At 42.9% G+C, this 22718-nt stretch overlaps 1 protein-coding gene across 1 annotated transcript; it reads right to left on the bottom strand.

Annotated features, from left to right (window-relative positions):
* Window positions 1-1640: 1640 nt before the first annotated feature.
* SEC11C (SEC11 homolog C, signal peptidase complex subunit) lies at window positions 1641-21640 on the bottom strand. Its single transcript, XM_017528833.1, has 6 exons — window positions 21090-21640; window positions 11830-11939; window positions 8596-8745; window positions 5460-5579; window positions 2906-2963; window positions 1641-1845 (listed from the first exon to the last, which is right to left on the bottom strand). The coding sequence occupies exons 1-6, from the start codon at window positions 21174-21176 to the stop codon at window positions 1792-1794; spliced, it is 579 nt and encodes a 192-aa protein (XP_017384322.1). The 5' UTR covers window positions 21177-21640; the 3' UTR covers window positions 1641-1791.
* Window positions 21641-22718: the final 1078 nt, after the last annotated feature.

The following is a 22718-nucleotide window of genomic DNA, read 5'->3' as shown; positions in this document are numbered from 1 at the left end:
TATTGAAGGGCACAAGAAAATAATGTTTTTAGAAAGTATTCCATAAATCTTTTTTCTTTCATTTTGCTGATTTCAACAGGATAAGGTCCATTATTGTTGCAATAGCCTATTTCAGTAGAGAGAAACGATTAAAGGGCAAGCTGCCCCCATCAGATCGTTCCTGTTGGTCCTTACAAGCCAGGCGCTCACTCAGGAAAAGTAACCATACAGGTGTGGCACAGGTTTACGCTGAAAGAGAAACCATGAGCAACAATGGGGGGCATCTGTTGGGCCGATACTGTGGACACATCAAGGACCATGCGGCTTGTTACTCATGACAGCCCCATTTGGAAAGTGCAGGTCTTATCCTCCATCTGAGGCTGAGGGAAGTTAAGTAACCTGCTTGAGGTCACATAGGTGGTTAAGTGACTTGCAGAGCTTCTAAATTCTTAGATCAGAATTGAACAAACTTAAAAGAATGAGGTAGATTGGTCAGTCCTGAATAAAAGGATGTCGACATAATTGTGTTTAGTGAAAAGGGAAACAGAAGAGTGTATTTTAAAAAGTCACTGGGCTCCTTTTGATTCCTCTAACATTTCACTATGCAAAGTGTGTTCTGGGCACCGGCAGCATGAGCGCTCCCTGGGAGCATGTTAGGAGTGTGGAAAGTCAGGCTCACCCCAACCCTCTGAGTCTGCGTCAGCAGTGAACGAGACAGCTGGCTGTGTTCTCCTCAAAGCATGAGGAGAACCCTCTTGCCCACCAACTCCCTCCTCTGGGCCTCTGCACTTGCTGTTCCCACTTGGCTACAGTGCACTTCCCAGGATTTACGTGCTTCTCTCCCTCTCATTTCTTTGAACTCTGGTTAATGTCATCTCCTTAGAGAGGTCTCCCCTGACTTCCATCTGAAAAGCAGTGTCCTCTGTCACCCTCTGTCTGCTCCACATGCTTTATCTTTCTTCACAGCAATGACCAGCACCTGAAACCACAGACTCGTGTGTTATCTGGTCTTCCTGCTCTAGTGTGTGCTCCATCAGGGCTGGGACCTTGTACCTCCAGCACATCAGACAATGGCCGGGATACAAGTGCTTGATAAATACTTGAAAGAGGGTCTATTTGCTCTGCAGGACTATATATCATGCAAATATCTAGTTTCATGGTGGATATCCCTGGGAAGTAGAAAGAAAAGACTGAGGAAAGAGACCTTTTGTAGTGTTTGCAATTTTCAACCTTTCACCCTTCTGGAGTTTCTGCAATTTTTCAAAGGGGTATGCACCATTTTTAATAATTTATTAAACACTTTCCAAATAATTTAACAAACGATCTCAAGATACATCATACCACAAAACAAAGCAGATGACATCCCTTCCTTCTAAAAGGTTTTAGGCTTTCTTAGTTTATCAAATTACACTTTACCAAGAAACTATCTCCTTTTAAGGGCCTCTTTGTTGCCCCCCAGAAGCATCATCATATTAAGAATTTTACTTCTGAAATTCAGACATACAACTATACATGTGGACCATACATTGCCCCACCAGCAGGCCAGACCCTAAACAGCCTGCCTGGTTCTTGAAGTGGTGCAGACCCTCACACTCAGTGTAGAGTCTCATACAATTGGCAGAGAGATTGAGCAGATTCAAATCAGAGTCCACAAAAGAATGCCATCTTTACTGATGAGTCTTTTATTTGGACAAGACAAAAACATCTCCACACTGTTCCCTTTTATACAGAAAATGGAACATCTCACATATATTAGTTTTTCTCTTTTTCAACAGAATTCATTTCAATCTGTCCCAGGAACTGCTTCTCATTTTAGGATTCACGTTTTAGTAACACATATGCACCCATTACAGCCAAAAGAGCATACTGTAAAGAAAACACAATGGAAAATCACTGTGAGGTCTACAAATAAATTTGGTCTGGAAATGTATTCAGATGAAATCTGTTAAATACTGGGCTGAGGACAGAATCAAAAGATGACCTCCTCCTCCCATGCCTTGTTCTCTAAATGAGCTGTTCAATGCCACATTATAGTCAAAAGCCCAAAAATATACTGATGGACTAAAGATCAGGCAAGGAACACACACAGCAAATGCAGCGCTTACTCCTGTGTAGGTTTCCCACGGTTTTTCAAATGATTTTAGATAGATAGATAGACAGATAGATGATAGATAGATAGATAGATGATAGATAGATAGATAGATAGATAGACAGATAGATGATAGATAGATAGATAGATGATAGATAGATAGATAGATAGACAGATAGATGATAGATAGATAGATAGATGATAGATAGATAGATAGATACATTCCTATAATCCCAGCACTCTGGGAGGCTAAGGCAGGTGGATCACCTGAGGTCAGGAGTTCAAGACCAGCCTGGCCAACATGGCAAAACCCTGTCTCTACTAAAAAAACAAAAATGAGCTGGGTGTGGTGGCAGATGCCTGTAATCCTAGCTACTCAGGAGGCTGAGGCAGGAGAATCACTTGAACCCAGGAGACGAAGGTTATAGTGAGCCAAGATTGTGCTACTGCACTCCAGCCTGAGTGACAAAGCGAGACTCCATCTCAAGAAAAAAAAATAGATTGATAGATAGATAGATACCATTTTTGTTGACGTTGAGAGGTAAGCATTAGTGGTTTATGGCACTACTTTTGTGTACATATGAAATTTTCCATAATAAAAAGCAACATTTAGATAAATGCATTTTAGAACACTGAACACACAAGGGGTAAGTAGCTATTTTAAATAATTTAAGTGTTGCCACTTTAAGTGACTACATTAATTTGTAGTTAACTACAGATATTCTGCAGGCAAATTAATGGCAACACGTTTTCAGAAGACTGCCTCTTTACAGTTGTACAAGTAAAAGCTCTAATATTTAACTAAGTATATAAATATAGACACACATAAATTCCTACCTTGAATTTTGGATAGTCATTCATTATTATGGTGACCATACCAACATATGGTAAAAACCTAAATTGTGGGATAAAAAGCAAGAAATTTAAAAATTGTTTATAACATGATGATGGCAACATCTGAAAACACTATATAAATCAGTCTTAGGAAATGAAGCATACATGGAAGTGCCTCTGACCAGGGCTGTAAGGTCGCAAACAGCTTTATTAGTAAGGAGCATCAGCACTGGCAGCCAGGACAAGTTTTTTAAGCAGGCGCTTGAGTTGAAACAGTGATGCTGCTTGTCTTCACTTGCTACAATTAATTTGAGCCACTTGTACAAAAAGAATAGGCAACTTTCACAAATCTAGCTCTTGCTTAGAAGATTTAGGTAGACTATATAAAAACTGCTGTTAGATAAAGCTTTCAAAGCACATGGATAATGAGTTTGTAATGCAAATAATTATTTTCATTTCCCAGTGCTTTTCAGATATAATAAATAAGTGTATGGGGTAGCAAATACAAATGTGAATACCGTAACTTATACTCAAATATGATTATGATCCCAGAGAGAAGAGGTTCAGTGCATAAACCAGCCAATGATTATGTTGACAAAATTAACGGAAATATGTAATCAGATTGACCCAGCCTCAATCATCTCTGCTAATGGGAAACAAGGCAGCACACCCATAGTACCCTCTAGTCTTTCATAAATCGGTAGCTCCAGGCTCTCTCTCATCCAAAACCTTTCACCAGAGCATCTGGAAAGACAGGATGGACTAGCTGGAAGCCCTCCTGGTCCCTGGAGATATTCAAGTGAAAATGCAACAAAGAAAAATGATTAAAGGAGTAGGAAGAAGCCTTAAGCCATGATCTGATTAATAACGCTAAATATTACAAAATGGTAGCCAGTCTCTCCAGCCTTAAGAAGCTGGTGAGATTTAGGTAACATAAAAAAACATTTCTAACGATTGTTAAACATAAAAAGGGTTGCCAAGAGAGGGGAAGAATTCCCTTTTTTGGTTTTTAATAAGGATACATTCTCTACTGTGTCAATCAGAAGCAGAACTCTCTGCCAGACATTTAGTATACAAAGATGAATACTAAAAGATGTATCACAGAAATGTTTTTAGTTCTGAAAAACTGAAAATAATCTACATGTCCACCAAAAGAGGACTGGTTAAATTATGATTTGCAACAAAACAGCTTGTAGCCACATAAAAAGATACAGATGTAGATTTGACAAAAAAAGCTATTTCCAACTTCCTGTTGGATGAAAACCAATCAAACTTTAAGTCAAATTATATATCATACATCTATACCAGCCCTGAGAGTATCTACAGTATTCTTTAATTACTGTAAAATACTGTTAAACAATGTAAAATACAGTAAATACTGTTAAACAGTGGTTATCTCTGGGATACTTTCTTGTAATGGTTATTTAAAATCCACAAACAACTAATCTCTCAGTGAGGATTTATTTATTTTTATTCATTTTTTAGAACAAAAAAAAATTTTTTTTGAGACAGAGTCTCGCATCGTCACCCAGGCTGGAGTGCAGTGGCGCAATTCTCCTGCCTCAGCCTTCTGAATAGCGGGGACTACAGGCACGCGTCACCATGCCTAGCTAAATTTTGTATTTTTAATAAAGGCCATGTTGGCCAGGATGGTCTCGATCTCCTGACCTCGTGATCTGCCCAACTTGACCTCCCAAAGTGCTGGGATTACAGGCATGAGCCACCGTGCCCAGTCAAGGCTTTCTTTTTAAGAGGTAAACAGTACATATTTTAAGTAGTGATATATTTCCATAACAATTTGAAACCTACACAAAAAACCTGAATACTAACAATCTAGTAGGTCTATACATCAAAGCTAATTAAAGATAGTTTCTTTTTTTTGGGGGGGGGAGGGGACAGAGTCTCGCACCGTCACCCAGGCTGTAATGCAGTGGCGTGATCTCGGCTCACTGCAATCTCCACTTCCCGGGTTCAAGCAATTCTCCTGCCTCAGCCTCCAGAGTAGCTGAGATCACAGGCGTGCACCACCACGCCCAGCTAATTTGTTTGTATTTTTAGTAGAGACAAAGTTTCACCATGTTGGCTAGGATGGTCTCCATCTCCTGACCTCATGGTCCACCTGCCTCAGCTTCCCAAAGTGCTGGAATTACAGGCATCAGCCAATGCGCCTGGCCCAAAATTTTAATTTTTATTAAGAGAGATGGGGGGGTCTCTCTATGTTACTCAGGCTGGTCTTGAACTCCTAGGCTCAAGTGATCCTCCTGCCTTGCCCTCCCAAAGGTGCTACGATTACAGGTGTGAGCCACTGTGCCTGGCTGGATTTATTTTTAAGAGATTTGAACTCATCATATAGATAATATAATTGGGTTCAGTTTTAGATTTTAGGTCTTTAGGAAATTCTAAGTTGTAGTTAATCTTTACAGGATAAACTAGAACTGCTTAGAATGCTCCTAATATGTCATATTTGTAATTAACAGCTCTATTAGCCTATCCGTTTAGTTTCTTCATTTCTAAATGTTCTTTGGAAACGTCATAAAGCATAAAGGTGAATCCTCACCCTCTTGCTCTTCCCACCACGTCCTTCTTTTCCAGCCAGTTCTGGCCTTCTTTGTACAAGCCTCTATCGTCAACTTCATTATTATCTCCTTTAGTCAGAAATTTGATGTCTCCATTATCTCTGGAAAGCAAAATAATGTCTTCTCAAAAATTATTTTCTGCACAGCATCATTTAGAAAAATACTAGTTTACCCAAGACTTTACTGTTAGACAGGAGCATTCAGAAAAGCAGTCAAAGACAACTTGACCTTCCTGTAGTCTAAGATGACTGCTTACAGACAGCCATTCAACTGAAGCACAGATCTAATAACAATTTTGTAGACTTACATTCCAAAACACTCAAGTAACCTTGACAACAAAAAGCATGACCAAGCACAAGGGCAATGACTTGCTTCCAGCCCAGCACACAATGAAGAATTCCTTCTCACCACATGGCTTCTTGGAATGAAGAATAAACTAGTACCTAACATTTTTAAATTGAAAACAAGTGTATTAGTGTCATTCATCAGCGGCAAAATCATGTGAATCACCACTGTGCAATTCTTTCAAGTCCAGACTCATAATACACCAAAAGGCTGCTGACAAGGAGCTTTTCCAGGCTCACTTCAGTCATTCACCTCAAGTCAGAATAGGTCAGAAGTCAGGACATGAAGCTGGTTTAACAACCTGTGTTGGACTTAAACTGTTTTCATTCCCTAGAGCTCATAAAACAATTTGGTTTTTTGGTTGTTTACTTGTTTGTTTGAGATGGAGTCTCAAACTCCCAAGCTGGAGGGCAATAACACAATCTCAGCTCACTGCAACCTCTGCCTCCCATGTTCAAGCAGTTCTCCTGCCTCAGCCCCTGAGTAGCTGGGATTACAGGCATGCACCAGCACACGCAGCTAATTTTTGTATTTTTAGTAGTGATGGGGTTCGCTGTGTTGGCCAGGCTGGTCTAGAACTCCTGACCTCAAGTGATTCACCTGCCTCGGCCTCCCAAAGTGCTGGGATTATAGGCATAAGCTACTGCGCCTGGCCTCATGGACCAATTTGTTAACATGGATTATATTCCTCTTCACTCTAGACATAAACTTGATCCTAGATCAAACAGATTTGAGCACAAGGTAATTTAAATGCAAGTGTGCTCTAAGCTGTTCTTAGATTTACTTTTCCTTGCCAAATGAAGAATTTGTTACCGCATTATTTCCTTCACCACTGACCACGGTGGTATAAAGTCTAATTTGTAAAGAAACACGAATCACAAATGGCATAAAACCAGTGTGTTAGAGAGAAATGTGGGATTCATTTTAAGCATTCTAAACTGGTGCTCAGATAGCCTTGTCTCTAGAAACATAATATTGTAGTATAATGGAGCTGTATACAGGGTCTTCTTTCAATAAGACAAATGAAAAAGGAATGCACTATTATAACGAGATAAAATGCCAAAAGCCCCCAAAGATTTGAAACCATATCAAGAGGAGCAAGCTGATTTGCAACCATGGTTAAAAAGTAAATCAAGAAGATAAAAATGCTGACAGTCTCTCATAATTCAGGCAAATTAGAGCAAATAATCATTATTTCCTCAACTTGGAACAATTGATCATCTTTAGAAATTAATTGTAAGTCAGTGCGAGAACTGTCACATCATGACTGAGCATGCGTCTTCCTCAGGAATCTAACAGGTAGGCATCAAGTAACCATTAGTAAAGGACCAGTGTATCAGCACAGGTTGAAACTGGATAATTCTCATGTTTAGAGTAGTGTGAAGTCAATACTTTAAGTATCAATATCTGTAGGGTACACCATAAAGAAGCAGTAAATGGGTGGGTGCAGTAGTTCATGCCTGTAATCCCAACACTTTGGGAGGCCAGGTTGGGCGATCACCTGAGTTCAGGAGTTTGAGACCAGCATCGCCAACATGGTGAAACCCTGCCTCTACTAAAAATACAAAAATTAGTTGGGTGTGGCGGTGCATCCCTGTAATTCCAGCTACTTGGGAAGCTGATGCAGGAGAATTGCTTGAACCTGGGAGGCAGAGGTTGCAGTGAGCTGAGATCGTGCCAATGCACTCCAGCCTGGGAGACAAGAGTGAGGTTCCGTCTCAAAAAAAAAAAAAATTAGCCAGGGATGGTGGTGCATGCTTGTAGTCCCAGTTACTCGGGAGGCTGAGGCAGGAGAATCACTTGAATCTGGGAGGCAGAAGTTGCCATGAGGGTAGATCAAGCCATTGCACCCAGCCTAGGTGACAGAGCGAGACTCCATCTCAAAAACAGAAGCAGTGAATGGAATGGGAATCTAATACCAGATATGTACAAATAGTTACCTGTCTCTCTCCCTCTCGACTCAAACACACACACACATACACAGTGAGAAATGCTCCATTATTTAAAAACATACATATGCATACCTGAATTTAATCCTATAACTCATACAGATAAACATCTATACTAAGCTGCATAAAGGTAAATGAATAACCAAGTATATGAAATGTAACATTTTTACTAATCATGCCAAGTACTCTCTCATGGGAACTTTATATATTTGAGCAAGAAGTAAATGTTTCTGGTTCCAGGAAAGGGTCTTAAGAAGTCAGTCATGGCTGTTATTAACAGCAAGGCTGTTTGGGGAGTGGAGGATGAGGCGGTGGAAAATTAATGCAGAATATGCAAAGACCAAATCATGAGATGAGTTGGGAAAAGGAATTTTTATCCATCCAGGACTAATATGACTGCTGAGAATGCCACTTTGGCCCAAGTGACATAGAAAAACTGCTAGGTTTTTTTTGCATTTCAGAAAATAATTTTCATATCAAAACCATCCTCTGTTGCAATGTGATTTGATTTTCTTTGAGCTCCTTCAAATAACTAACATGTCATAATATATCACACCTTAAATTTGTGTAGCAATTTAAGTTTCCTAATTGCTTTAGTAAACATTAGTTCATTTAATTCTCATCAACACTCTGTGAGTTACTGTGGGTTTAACTATGGCAACTCCCATCCTACAGAAAGCGTTAAGCAGCTGGTCCAAAGTCACCTAGTGAGTCAGTGGCAGAACTCAGGACATAATCCAGTGCTTTTACGAGAGTTTCTAACTGGCCATGAATCTACCAAAAATTTACCAAACAAAAGCAAAAAGAAGTAAAGCCTCTTTACTTTTCATGAACTTTGATTACTCTGTGAACTATTGGAATGTCTCGGCCTTCAACTTTAAAAACAACTATTTCACCAGCTCTGATTGGGTCTTCCCGGAAATTTGTGAGGAACAGAAGGTCTCCTCTGTGAAAGGCCGGCTCCATACTGCCACTAGAAAGAAGCACAAAGTCGGTATCAGCATTACCCTGTGACCAGAAGGCGGTAAGAATAAACATGTCAGAGGTGAAACTCAATAGTTAAGGAGGTCTCAGGAGCTATAAAATAAGCCACTGCGGTTTCCTTCTTACTGCTCAAGGTGGTAACGTGTGTGAAAGGAAATGACTTCTACTGAGATTTAACATGTCATGAGCACTGGCAGGACCCTCTGCAGTTTGCATCAGGTAGAAAAGAAACCAGGATTCATGTCGACTCTGAAGTAAAAGCACCCAATTTCGGCTTTAAAAGAAGTCCTGCATCTACAACTATAGCAGTATTTTCCTCCAGGACTGCAGACTTACAGCTAGTTAATCATCTAGGGCAATCCTTTCATTTTATAGAAGATCCCAGCACTTAGGATACTGCAATACTTACTTGATTAAGAAATGAGGAACAAATGAATGCACCTGGGAGCAGAACCGCCCTGATGCCAAGCTGAGGGCTGGGACAAAATCAGAACCCAAGTCTGTTGCCTCCTGCAGCAGCATCCTTTCAACCACACTCTACAAAAGCCCAATTCTAACAAACACTGACTAAGTTATTGTGGAAGTCAATAAATAATTCCACATGACACCCGTGTAAACCTATGCCAAAATCTTTAGTGGATTCAAAGTAAATTGCAATATGCTAGAAGCTGAAGTTTAAAATATTCAGTATATATATGTGCTCATGCTGTTTTAATATGTGAGAAAATAAGACCTAGAGATACAGCTTGACTGGGTGTGTGCAACCAAGGATGAGTATTGGCTGCTGAGCAGGAATTAAAGTGGAGAAAGAACCACAGAAGCCCCGTGGAGCGCTAGCAGAAACAAAGGAAACTGTTCGCACTCAACAGGGGTTCAGGACAGGACGCTGGCCCTCCCTCCCCTCCAGCCTGGCCCACCTTGAACATCTCAGCAGGTGCAGAAGATGGCAAGGAGAAATGCAGCCTGTCACTAAGTACCTGCTAACAGGTTTATGTTTAAGTGAAACCAGGGCCACTAAGTATGATAATGGATGCAGCGTTCAAAATCAGCCAGTCCGAATGACAGGGAAAAGGGCTACAAATACATCTGACTTGAGGGAAAGAAAGAGAAAGCATCAAAGTCAAAACAAATGTGAGTTTTTCCTGTCCCTCAATGTGAAATTCTATTTTGTCTTCTTCTGAAAATAAAACATAATTGTTTCAGGGGGAAAAAAAAAAAGCTGAAATGTTTAAGATAATTGCTTCATCTGTGGCTTCATCTTTACTCCTTCAATAAAATTCCTGAAGATACAGTGGGAAGATGTTGATAGAAAAGTAACAGTTAAAGGAACTGCAGCTAGGAAAAGATCCCTGCACAGACTGCAGAGGCCAGGGTGTCCTGAAGTTGACATCAAGGGTCATTATTACGGCCCATCAGGAGAGCAGTTCTTTTCAATGTTTCATGAATATCAGTGTCTGCTTGCTTTCCTCATGGGCCAGATTCCCCCAAAACTACACATCTCTCAAGGATGTCACTGGTTTATGTTGACAAACCAAATTGCTTTAATATTACAAAGGATGCTTTTTAAAAAAGTCCCTAAGTGCAGCAATTTCACACTACCTTCTGTGTGCAAGTGTGTCTGTGAGATTTGAGGAGGGCCAGAAAAACTGAGATCTAGTGTTGGCTCTGCCAAAAGTTACCAGGAGGTGCTTGAGACTTGGCCTCATTGGGCCTCAGGTTCCTTATCTGTTAAGGGAGAGGGTCCATCTAAATTTGAGGTTTTAAATTCCTTCTTCTTAAAAAAAATAAAAATAAAATAAATTTTAAAATGCCTTAAAATCCCTCCTTCAAATGAAATCTTACCAGGAAGTATAACCACATAAAACACATAAAAGTGGAGCTGTTATATGTGAAGCAAGGCTAAGGCTTCCCAAATCCATGAGTGTGGTTCCCTTCTCCTAATCTACCCACCCAGACCCCAGGGGCGTCCCCAAAGCACAGCGTGAACACAAGTGAGTCAGATGTCCCACAGCTCTGCTGTGAGCTAGGCTGGCCTCCGGCTTCTAAATTCATGAAAATTCTATCTCTGGAACTGTGCCCCTTGACCAACCGCGTGAGAGTGGCCTGGTGAAGCGTGGATCATGGCTGTGGCCCCGCGAGGTGGTGGCAAGGCCCAGCGGAGGGAAAGGGCACCACTGGTTTGGGAGCTAAGAGCCCTGTGTTCTGGCCTCGGCTCCTGACTGGTAGGCTGTGACTCTGCCCAAGTTACTACCACTGCCCACCATGCCACCTTGAAAACAACAGTCAGATTTGATGATCTAAGACACAGCAGACAGAGAGCATCTTGAAGCACCTACTAGTTCCCAAACATGGCCATTTGATTTCAAATTGATGTGAAGTTTTTCCCCTTGGACGGCTTTATGGCTGTGTGAAGTTAACTCTAGTGTTAACTTTTCTAAAATAAACATGCTGTACTTTATAAGCATCACAGTCTCAAGAAGACAGTAGCCACCAATACACCAGTATTATTGAAGAACCGAAAAACTAGCCACATGCTGTGCTCTGGGGAGACACACTCCCTGCCTATGGGTACAAAGAAAATGAACTAACACTTTTAGTTGTGTTTAAAAATCAAATTGTATACAAATAATGCATTTATACCATATTATTAAATTGTCATTTGAAATGGATTAGGCACATGGGCATCAACATGGTTAAAAGCTCTAAAATGTCTATTAAGAAAGGTAAGATTTTTCCAAAGCCAGAAAAAAATGAGACATTCTCAAAATAGGTATCAATAAGGACTCATAATCTATCAGTCTCTCTCTCTTTCCGATGCTAATGTTAACGAGGTGGTTGCTTTCAACTTGCCTCAATTAAACCTTTTGCCCTTCTAAAACGTTTGAGGTTACAATCTATAACTTTCCCAAAATATTTTCCATAATATTTTGCCAGCCACCTGAGGGAATATCATCATGTATCCAATTAAAATCTTGAATTTTAGCTGTCATGCAGGTTTTCACTTAAGGCTGCCCTACTCCTCAGGTCCAGGGGACCTTGTGATGGAGGCTGAAGGCCAGCCTGCAGGACCTACCTCAGCACCACCACGATGGGGCTCTCGCTGCCTGTGAGCACGATCAAGCCTTTCCATATCATGAGTGCAGAAGACACAATCATGGCAAAGTTTAAAACCTGGTAATAGAGCTGGAATTGAAAAAGAGGAAACCACAATGAAAACCGATAGCAGAAGATCCACCAACCTGCAGCTGGAGATGCACTTATCAGACTTTTTCAAAGACACCATTTTAGGACAGGAAATGAACACATACAAGGTACAAAATTCCGCAAGTATTTCAACTTTTGTCCCTGGAAAGAGCCTTGCAAATATCATCTCTCCTTAAGCGAGAAAGAGGGGAGGAAGAAAAGAGCAATCTGTGGAGCTTGCCTTGGTAAAGCCTGGAGGAGGCCTGCATCACCCCTTTGGGATTTCCCAGCACCTTATACCCTAGAAAGTTCTGCTACTCAAGGCCTGTCATAAAAGCCTCCCGATGAAGACTAGTCCCAGACACAGTACAGCAGAGTGAGACGGGTCTAACCCAAATCCACACACTGTGGATTCACCTAGAACTACCCTGTAGCCTTAAATGGAAGCTTCAGAGTCCTGTACTGCTTGGTAATGAGGCCATCCTGCATCTGAAAATGACATTTTAAAACCAGTGAACAGAAACTCTAAACACCTGGATGTTTAAATCTTTCATAAATGTTTTAAAAGGTAAATAACAAATATTTGGCTAAGAGTGCAGGTGGGAGGGTCACAAGAGGTGATGCATAATCATTAGTTACATTAGCTCTGAGAAGGCGGCCCACCCGCTCCACCCCAAACCGCTGTGTTTAGACCTATGGGGCTCACCTTGCTCCCTGCAGCATGGCACAAGCTGACACACAGGCTCTTCCTTGCTGACAGCTGCCTGCTGCACCTGCCAACTCCTGGTGGCCAAAGGAGTAAACAACGCCTGCCCATGTGCCAACACCCTATCAGCCCAAACATCCGCCTTTCTTCCAGGCACTGCAGGGACTAACGCTGCTGTGGCTAGTGCCGTTCAAAATCAAAGCCCTTGTGGCAGCGCCAGCACGCCTCAGGGAGGCTCCTTACTGTGGTGCCTGCCTTAGTCTTCCTCTTCACAGCCCTGCAGTTGTTGAGGTGATCTGCAGAGCCAGGCGGGTGGTCCATCAACACTGTGCTGTCTCAATTCCTGGACCCCCATCCACATCTCCAGCGCCCTTCCCTCCACTGGGACTATTCTGATGTAAGCTCTCAGCAACACACCCTGGAACCGAAACGGCTCTATCCCCACATCTCTGGTTCAGTGACCCACGTCCACCGGGCCGCAGGTGCCTATTCTCCTGGCATCTGTGCTCGCCTATACCTGAGAACCTGTATTCTGTCAGTTTCTCCACCCCTCATTTCTGTTTTTCTACCCTCAGCATGCAGCATGCACAGTCCCTTACAGGGCAGGAGCCACATACCCCACCAGGCCGGGCAGCCCTTCCTCCAGAGATCTCTGTTCCCCTCTCCAAGGAATGAACTCCCAGACCTCTGCTGAGGAGGGTGAGGCCTCTGAGTGGAAGACACAGGAGAGGCGAGGGATCTCACTGCTTCTCTGCTTTTCTACCCATCAAATTTATTTCAGCCCTTCCTTCCCTTCGCCTCCAGTTCTAGGACACTGATTCCTGGGTCTCTGAGGACTCTCTCTGCCTCACAGAACTGAAGAGCCACAGCCTCCCCCAGGGACGCCCGGATCCCAGCTTTCTCCGGCTGTGCCAGTTCCCATCTTCCATCTGTTTTCCAGCTTCTAGTATTTGGCTGATCTTGTTTCCTTTCCCTGACTTATCCTGGAGTAACTGATAACTTCTAAAATCTCCTTGCTATTAAATAGTTTTCATGTGTTAGGGGCAGTGGTGTTAGACGGGTCAGAACCCACTTTAGCTCCCATCAGCTCTCCAGAACATCCTTTTGAATTGCGTTTGGAGTGAGGACCTCGATCACGTGGCTCTGGGCACCATCATTTTATCCAAATTAAATTTTCACTGAGGTGGAATGTGGTGGTAGGAACTCTTTTTGAGCATTGAGTATAACTTAAAATACAGTTTTAAACACAGTTTAAATAGTTTAAAATACACAAGGCCTGGAAAAGTGGGGCTGAGAGACACTCAGGAAGTCCAAATAGAGACTTGCCAGGTGGTTCTACGTGCTCTGACTTCTCAGTGTATGGACAGTTCTTTACGGTAGCGGCTTGCAAGCCTCAGCGTGCACTAGGGTCAGTTGGCAGGTGTGAGAACTGCACTTCAGACACGTTCCCAGGTGACACGAAAGCTGCTGGTGTAGGGACCACAGTTTGAGAACCACTGCTCTGTACCATTGGCTGTCAACCTTGGCTGCACCTTAGAATCATCCGGGAAGCCCTGGAAAGTCCATCCCAGGCCAGCTGGATCACTGGGAGGAGTGGGGCGATTCTGAGGTGCAGTGCAGGTTGAACCACAGCTCTATACCTCCTCCTCCCATCAGCTAAAGACTTTCCCAGCGCAAACCCTGCCTCCACCTCACACCCTCCTCCAGCTTTTACACCCTCCCTTCTCCTTCACAGCTCTTCTCAAAACAGTGTCTACCCCAAGTGGCTCCCCTTCTTCACCATCTATATTCAGTCCTCAACCTACATGATCAGTCACATGCTCACTAAATCCAAAGGATAACTGTCAGCCCTCACCTTACCTGACCTGCCAGCAGCTCTCGACACAGATGATCATTGCTTCAAACCCTCAGCCCCTGCCTTCCAGGATGGCACGCCATCCACTTCTGACCACTTTCTTGTCTTCCTGCCCATTGTTCCACCTCTGCCTGGGCCTCCTCCTCTGCCTGGACCTCCTTCTCTACTGAATGCTGGCATTGGTCCCATCATGCTAACTACTCAAAATTCTGAGACTTCCAACTGCCTACCTGACATTTCCACTTAGATGTCTCTAAAGATACCTTATTCTCAACATGTCAAAATTAAACTTACCTTCTCCAAAAAGGTTTTGGTGCTAGTGATCTTTCTCTCAATAAATGACATTATCACCCTGCTGTTTGGAGCCACCTTCTACCTGTTCATTCTATATATTCTAGCTTCCAAACATGTCTGGAGCTTGTGCAGTTCTCTCTATTTCCATGCGGCCACTCTCGTGATCACCCACAGGGCCCGTCAGGCTGCTGTGAGGGCCTCGTAGCAGGTCTCCTAATGCCCACGCATACCTCTTCCGGTCCATACGCTGTGCCACACTCAGAGCAGTCATGTGTCACTTAATGACAGACACATTCTCGAAAATGCGTTGTTAGGTGATTTTGTTGTTGTTTGAGAATCATAGAGTATACTTATACAAACCCAGATGGTGTTGCTTACTACACCCCTAAGCTATATGATGTAGCCTGTTGCTCCTAGGCTGGAAACCTATATAGCATGCTATGGTATTGAACACTACAGGCAGCTGGACACACTGGTATTTGTGTTACTAAACACAGAAAAGACACAGTAAAAATATGGTATAATTTTATGGGACCACCATCACATATGTGGTCCATCATTGATGGAAACATGACATGGTGCTTGACTGTGCTGGGTTTCAAATGCACATCCAGTCACCTGGTCACATCTGTGCCCTGCCTAAAGCCCTTTGATTGCATTCCACTACTCTGAGGATGAAGACTAAACTACAGCATGGCATCTAAGGCCCTGTCTTATATATCCCCCAAGCCCCAGCTTCAGCTGGTGAAGCTTGCCTCACCCCAATCTGTCCATGCTTCAACCTCACATGCTTCTTTCTGCCCCAGGCCTTCACCCAGAAGGCTCCCTCCCTGGACCCCTTAGTTTACCAGACACTCACCTTTACATTCACCTTTAAATGCCAGTGCCCAACAGAAGCCTGCCCTGACCTGCTAGATCAGAAATCAAAAAACATTTTATGTAAAGGGCTAGACAGCAAATGTTTTATGTTTACGGGCCACATAGTCTCATTGAAGCTACTCAGCCTTGCCAATGTAGCGGGAAAGCAGCCATAGACAGTATGTAAAAGAATGAGCATGGGCTGTGTGCCAATAAAACTTTATAAAAACGGCTGGTGCAATGGAGTTTGCCTACCTCCACTCTGGCCAGCCTAGGTCTTCTTGTTATATATTCTCACTGCATCCTGTATATATTTATATCTTCCATCGGCATCATAATTATGCATATAATTACCTAATGCATCTTTTGCACTAGATATTAAATTCCACAAAAGTAGGCATCATTTTAGCCTTGCTCATAGCTGTATCCTTAAGATTCAACATAGGTTTGACAAAAAGTAAGTATTCAATTTATAGAATAAATAGTAATAAAATATCTTTAATACATGGTGAGTACAAACAAATCAGCAGTAAGAAAAACACTAAAATCCCAACAAAGAAAGGTAAAAGCTTAAAATTATAATTTTCCAAAGAGAAAATACAAGTGGCAAATAAACATAAAAAATGTTCAAACCAATAATCCTGCCTCCACCCTCCTTGCAACCGTTTTTTTTTTTGTTTTTAGCAACTTTTTTTTTTCTTACGATAGCAAGGTTTCACTCTGTCACCTAGGCTAGAATGCAGTGGTGCAATCATAGCTCACCGCAGCCTCAAACTCCTGGGCTCAAGGGATCCTGCTACCTCAGCCTCCCAAGTGGCTGGGACTACAGGTATGTGCTGGCATGCACAGTTAGCTTTAAAATCTTTTTCTTTAGTAGATATGGGGTCTTTCTATACTGCTCAAGCTAGTCTTAAACTTTCTGGCCTCAAGCAATTCTCCCAAAGTTCTGGGATGATAGGCATAAACCCCGTACCTAGCCTTTGCCTAACAAATTTAAAGAGTCTGGTTTTGTTGTTGTTGTGGTTGTGGTTGTTGTTAATGCTAATAATTAGTGCTGGCAACAATATACTGTGATGGGGATATGATTTGATAAACCATTCTAAAAGCAATTTGGCATTAGTATTAGAAGGTTACTCTTGGCCCAGTAATCCTACTTCTAGGAATTCAATCTAAACTAAAGGCAGGTTGAGAATTATGGCCCAAAGATAGTCATTACAGCCTTAATTCTAATAATGTGGAAAAGGAAATAAATGAGCAACAATAGGGAAATAATGAGTTGAAAATGGGGCCGGGCACAGTGGCTCATGCCTGTAACCCAAGACTTTGGGAGCCCGAGGTGGGTGGATTACCTGAGGTCAGGAGTTCCAAGACCAGCCTGGCCAACATGGTAAAACCCCTTCTCTACTAACAATACAAAGCTTAGCCAGGTGTGGTGGTGGACATCTGTAGTCCCAGCTACTCAGGAGGCTGAGGCACAAGAATCACTTGAACCTGGGAGGCAGAGGTTGTAGTGAGCTGAGATAGTGCCATTGTACTCCAGCCTGGGGGACAGGGCAAGACTCTATCTCAAAAAAAAAGAAAAAAAGAAAATGACAGATTACTTCACTATTTAAAACAATGCATAAAGAACTTAATAGGATAGAGGAGAAAGCAGGTTGGGTTGGGGGAGGAAAAAAAGAGGAACTTTAATGACATAACCAAACATTTACAGTATGTTGAATGAAAAACGTAAGCTGCAGTAAAACCTCACCAAATGATAAACACAAAGAGATGCCCCAAGATGCTGAGAGAGGCTATTTTAGGATGGTGAAATTATGAGTCATTGTATTTTCTTCTTTAAACTATTCTCTATTCTGAAAACATATTCTGACTGATGTAAGGTAGGAAAAGCAGAGCTCAAAACTATCTCTTGCTAATATTAAAACTGTGAAAATAGGTAATTTGAGGCCATTATGAAGGATACAACTGAAAGTGAGGACATAAAAAGTGAATTAAGATCATTGTTCATGTATTTTGGTGCAATAAATGAGAATAGGAAAATAAATATAATTCACCATTAAAGTTACACACTTTTTTTTTTGAGACAGAGTCTTGCTCTGTTGCGCAGCCTGGTGTGCAATGGCGCAATCTCAACTCACTGCAACCTCCGCCTCCCAGGCTCAAGCGATTCTCCTGCCACAGCCTCCCGAGTAGCTGAGATAACAGGCATGTGCCACCACACCTGGCTAATTTTTATATTTTTAGTAGAGACAGGGTTTCACCATGTTGGCCAGGCTGGTTTCGAACTCCTGATCTCAAATGATCCACCTGCCTCAGCCTCCCAAAGTGCTAGGATTACAGGCGTGGGCCACTGTGCCCAGCCTACACACAATTTTTAAAAGCGACTTGGCTACTGTGTCAATAGCAAATTATGAAATTATCATTATATTGTCAGGAGAGTGAAAAAGGAAACTGGAGTGCTAAGCAGACATTGTCAAGTTTTGGGCTGTAATACGTTAAACCATTCCTTCTTTTGGTTAATGGATAAGTTCTTTGGCAGTGATTTCTACAATTTTGGTGCACCTGTCACCGCAGCAAGTGTACCCTGTACCCCATGTGTAGTCTTTTATCCCTCATCAAATGAAGAATATTTACCAGAAAGTCTCCATGAAACAATCTAAATCTTTACACCATTTCACCATAATGGAAAAAAAATCAAAGAGCACAAAGCAAATATTTAAGAATGCAAACAAATGAGCAGTTAGATAAAAAATTCATGCCTTCCTTCAATAAATATTGAGTTTCCAACAACAACCAATACTGCATCTAAAGTAAAATCAGCCTTGCAAGTCACATCACTCTAAAGCAGAAGTTGTTCACATTCAAAAACCTCCCCACCTGCTCTGGCTGACTTAAAGGGTTTGATAAATAACCGCTGTTTCTTTATGAATTACTGATCTGATTGGGAAAGCCCCAAACCATGGTTTTAAACAAAGATTGCCATTTTTAGACAAGTTTTCAAATCGTCTGGCTCTACCCTGATAAAGCAAATTATAAAATCTTGCCACTTATCTAATAAAGACCTCGTACCAAGAATATATCTGTAGTCCTTTAGTATATACTAAAAATAGTATTATTTTCTATGCTTGAAGACTTCATTAAGGGGAAGTAAAATCAATTCCTCGAGAAAACTTCCTTTGAGCAAGCCATCAACCTGCTAAGGAAACAGCCAAATACACAAAAATCTAAAAATCGAACTAAGAAACCACAGATCATGCTTGCAACACCCTAACTTTAAGAAACCTACTAATCAGATTCTAGCTTTAAAATCCTGGAATCCAGAAAAGTAATTTTGATTGAACTACTGACAAGCTGACTGGGGTCTACAAAAAACCAACTACCACGTTTCATGGATGCTTTTGTTGTTGTTCAGCTTTGCCTACCAACTTTGTTTGCTCAGCATTTAGTGGTCACAACAGAGTGTAGAAATAAGTCCACACTCAGTCATTGTCAACCAAAGGTGAAACAGCCATTGTCTAAGAGTTTTAAGCAAACATCTCAGACCAAATATTTTGGCTGACAGAGCAGCAGCAATGCCAGTAGCTGTATTTCTTCCTCTCTTCCTCACTGCAGAAACAAAGAGCCCTTGTCTTGCATGTGGGTCCTGCCTTAATTAATAGTAAGCAGGGCCAGCAGAGAAAGGAAGTCCTGCTTTCAAGACTGTGGAGCATGCAGGCCTAACAAGGTGTCATACGATGCTATTTTGGAAGGAAGAAGAGAGAGAAAAAAAAGCAAAAGAACAAAGCTTTTTTAAAAAGTACCAAGAAGGAGTAGATTTGAGCTTGCTGAATTTTAATTCGAAGACTAGCAAAACAGGAAATACAGGCAGCTACCGGCAGGCCTTATCACTGAGAGCAAAAACACACTGATCTTTCAAAGGACAAACTGGTTTAGGGATCAATATATTCATCAGAAGGCCTTTTCTGACAGTCGGCAATTATAATCATCAGTAATCAGTACCAATTTTAGAGACATTTTAAAAATCCACCCATTAAGTCTAGATTTTTAAACAAAGCTCTACATCCAGGAGGATATTCTTGTGAACAGCATCAATGCTCAGGACATTAGCGGTTACTTTTTTAAGCTGGTGATAATCTCTACTACAACTCATCTTCCAGAAACAGGAGTTCATCAGCTTTGCACACCTAGACACTACCACATGCTAAACATGGGGAAATAGAAATTATCAAACTTTCCCACACCACTGCTCTAGTCTGAAATTCTACTTGGGGGAGGGGGAGAAAAGTGAGAGAGAGGGAAAAATCACATATGCCTAAAGGAGTAAGTTGTGTCCTGCCATGAGCACCACCCCACATCTCAACATAATGGAGCAAATGAAACTGGATGCCATCAAAATAACGAGGATTAATGACATTTTTCAAAGACAGTCAAAACTCCCTGGTAGGGAGGTCCCATTTTTCTTAGCACAATTTATCAGTAGTAATAGTGGCATTCGTATCCACCATGATATTTAGGCCCCCAGATCCCCCAATTTCTCTACCTAGAAGCTCACATAATCGTATATTTCCTGACTGAGAGGGCTTCCTTTCCAATCCCCACTCACTCTTACCTTATAGTGAAGAGATAAAGACCCAAAGACAGTGATGATGGCCAGTAAGTGGCTAAGGAGAGAGGAAGAGGAACGTTGTCCTCCGAGGTCCTCTCACAAAGAAGAGAGAATTCAACCACCCCAGCTGCCCAAAGACCCTACACTGCCTCCTGTATTCATAGTGCAGCCAGAATGATGGAATCTCAGAAAGAAGTTAGAGAAGGCTTCTGGAATCCCACTGGGAACACTGCTTCAGTCCACAATGATTGCACACTGCTTGTGAGCTGTCTAGGCACAAAGAACGTTATTTAGTTCCGACCCATGGTCATGGGGAAAAACAACTGCCCAGGCTGGGAGGAAACTGCTTTAGGAGGCATCGCTGGACAGCTCCCACTGTAGGAAAGTTCTCCCCTCTCGCCCGCCTTTCTGCCACTTCCACCTGCGGGCAGTCAGGCCTCTGAAGCCCCACAGAGAAATCGGTTCCCTCTTCACCGGGTGACCCTTCACATACGCGCAGACAGCTGTCGCGCATCGAGTCATCTCTCCCACAGCGTGGCTGTGGCTTTCTCAACCACATTTGACATCCATGGCACCGGGTTTCTATTCTCCCCTTTCCCGCACCCTCCCCTATTTGCGCTCTTGTCAGGGCGAGGAAGTGCACACCCATGCCCACACGTGGGTCTTGGGGGATGTGAAACCAGGCCTGACAGCCCAGCGCCGGAGCTTCGGGTGGCCGCCCAGCCCAGTCACCTGGAGCTGCCCTTGCCGGAGCCCTGCCCGGGAAGCCCCGACTCCCGGCAAGCACAGCCCGTCCTGGCTTGGGGCGCGACTACCACCCGCCTCTGTCACCTGGCGCTTGTTCATCTTCCTCAGGTCCCCGAAGATGTCCAAGCCGGACGTGGGGAGATGCGCCCCCACAGCGCCCGCGCGTACCATGGCGGAGTCTCCGGGGACCAAGCGGCCCGCCGGCTCGGTGTCACAGACTGTCGCGGAGTACCTGCCGGCCCCCTGCCCACCAGCCCCGCGTCCTTGCAGCCACGTGACTGGCGACTAGCTTGGGCGTCTGGGAATCGTAGTCTCGCTAGTCTTGGGTACTGGCTGGCCAGAAAGGAACCTGAAGAAAGAAAACTACAACTCCCAGAATGCCGCGGGGCGGGTGCCTCGGCCAGTGAAGACCTGGGGCTCCTAGGGAGGGCAGCTACGGGGCTCCAGAGCCTTGTCCGACCTTTCGGAGGGAACGTGGAGCAGCGCGTTGCCCCCGCATACTTCAGGGACAACTCGGGGAAGGGACTACTCAAGAGGAACTGAATTTCCCGACTCTGGTCAGGCGCCAAGAGGACACCTAACTCTTGCTCGCAAATCACCTAGCCGTGTTTCTCGGCTATTGGATGACTGCAGAAGGAAACGTGTGCTTCTACGCTAGGGGCGGGCTGTGCCAAATCGGGGCGGGGCCTAAAGATGGATGTGCGGTGGGCGGGGCTTGGAAGAGGCGGGACTTTTGACGCCAATAAATTCCACGCTTTGAGTCGTACCACTTGAATACAAGGAAGTATCTTTGAATGCCTTGATCATAGTTGGGTTGCAATGGATATTAATTAAGTGAATAAATAACCACCTAATTTCATACACGAGAAACCAGAGGTCCAGAAATGTTGATTGACATGGCAAAGGTTAAGTGGAAATGAGTCTGGAATAGAACTCAAAGTTTTAAATTTTGAAGTCCTAGATCATCACAGTTCTGATCCTAGATTACCTTTGGTTCATTCAGTCACCCATTTATGCATTATTTATTGTACTTCTTTATCCACAAATCTTTATGGAGCACCTACTATGTACCTGGCCTTGTTCTAGGAACTTGAGAAACATCAGTGAACAAAACAAGCAAAGATTCTTGCCTTCATGAAGCTTATCTTCTACCAAAGGAAGACATAATAGATAATGTATACAGTACCTAAAGGATGGTGGTACTAGGGCAACAAGAAAAGCAGATAAGTTGAATGGGGAGGTCTGAGGGAAAGGATCAGGTTGCAATTTAACATATACCAGGAGCTGACTTACCATGAAGCTGATGAAAGGTAAATTTTGGGACCCTTCACTTGCAAAGGTGTTTTCCAAGGTGTGGGAGAAACTTGGCCATGGAATTGTGTAAAATTTTCCAAAGCAAGGTGTTGGGATTGCTATTGGTTAAGAGTTCTGTTTCTTTGTATTCCAACTTCACCTCCATTACACTTCCCCTCTTGGAGGGAAAAAGAGAATTTTGGGGATCCAGCTAAGGAGGAGACAAGTTGCAGATACATTTAGTTTGGGTTTAGTGCATATATTTATATGGTTCATGGTCTTTCCTGCCATCCTGTTGTAAAATGTAAAAATGACTTCTGGGAATGCTGCCATCCACTGTACCAACTAACCTGGCATTGTGGCAGGAAGTTGCACTGGAGGTGGCATCTGATATGAAAGTGTTCTGCAGCACCTGGCCTT

The sequence above is a fragment of the Cebus imitator genome, unplaced genomic scaffold (genome assembly GCF_001604975.1).
Source record: "Cebus imitator isolate Cc_AM_T3 unplaced genomic scaffold, Cebus_imitator-1.0 Scaffold55, whole genome shotgun sequence".
In the NCBI taxonomy this organism is placed as follows: Eukaryota; Metazoa; Chordata; class Mammalia; order Primates; family Cebidae; genus Cebus; species Cebus imitator.
This window is presented reverse-complemented; position numbering and strand designations above follow the sequence as displayed.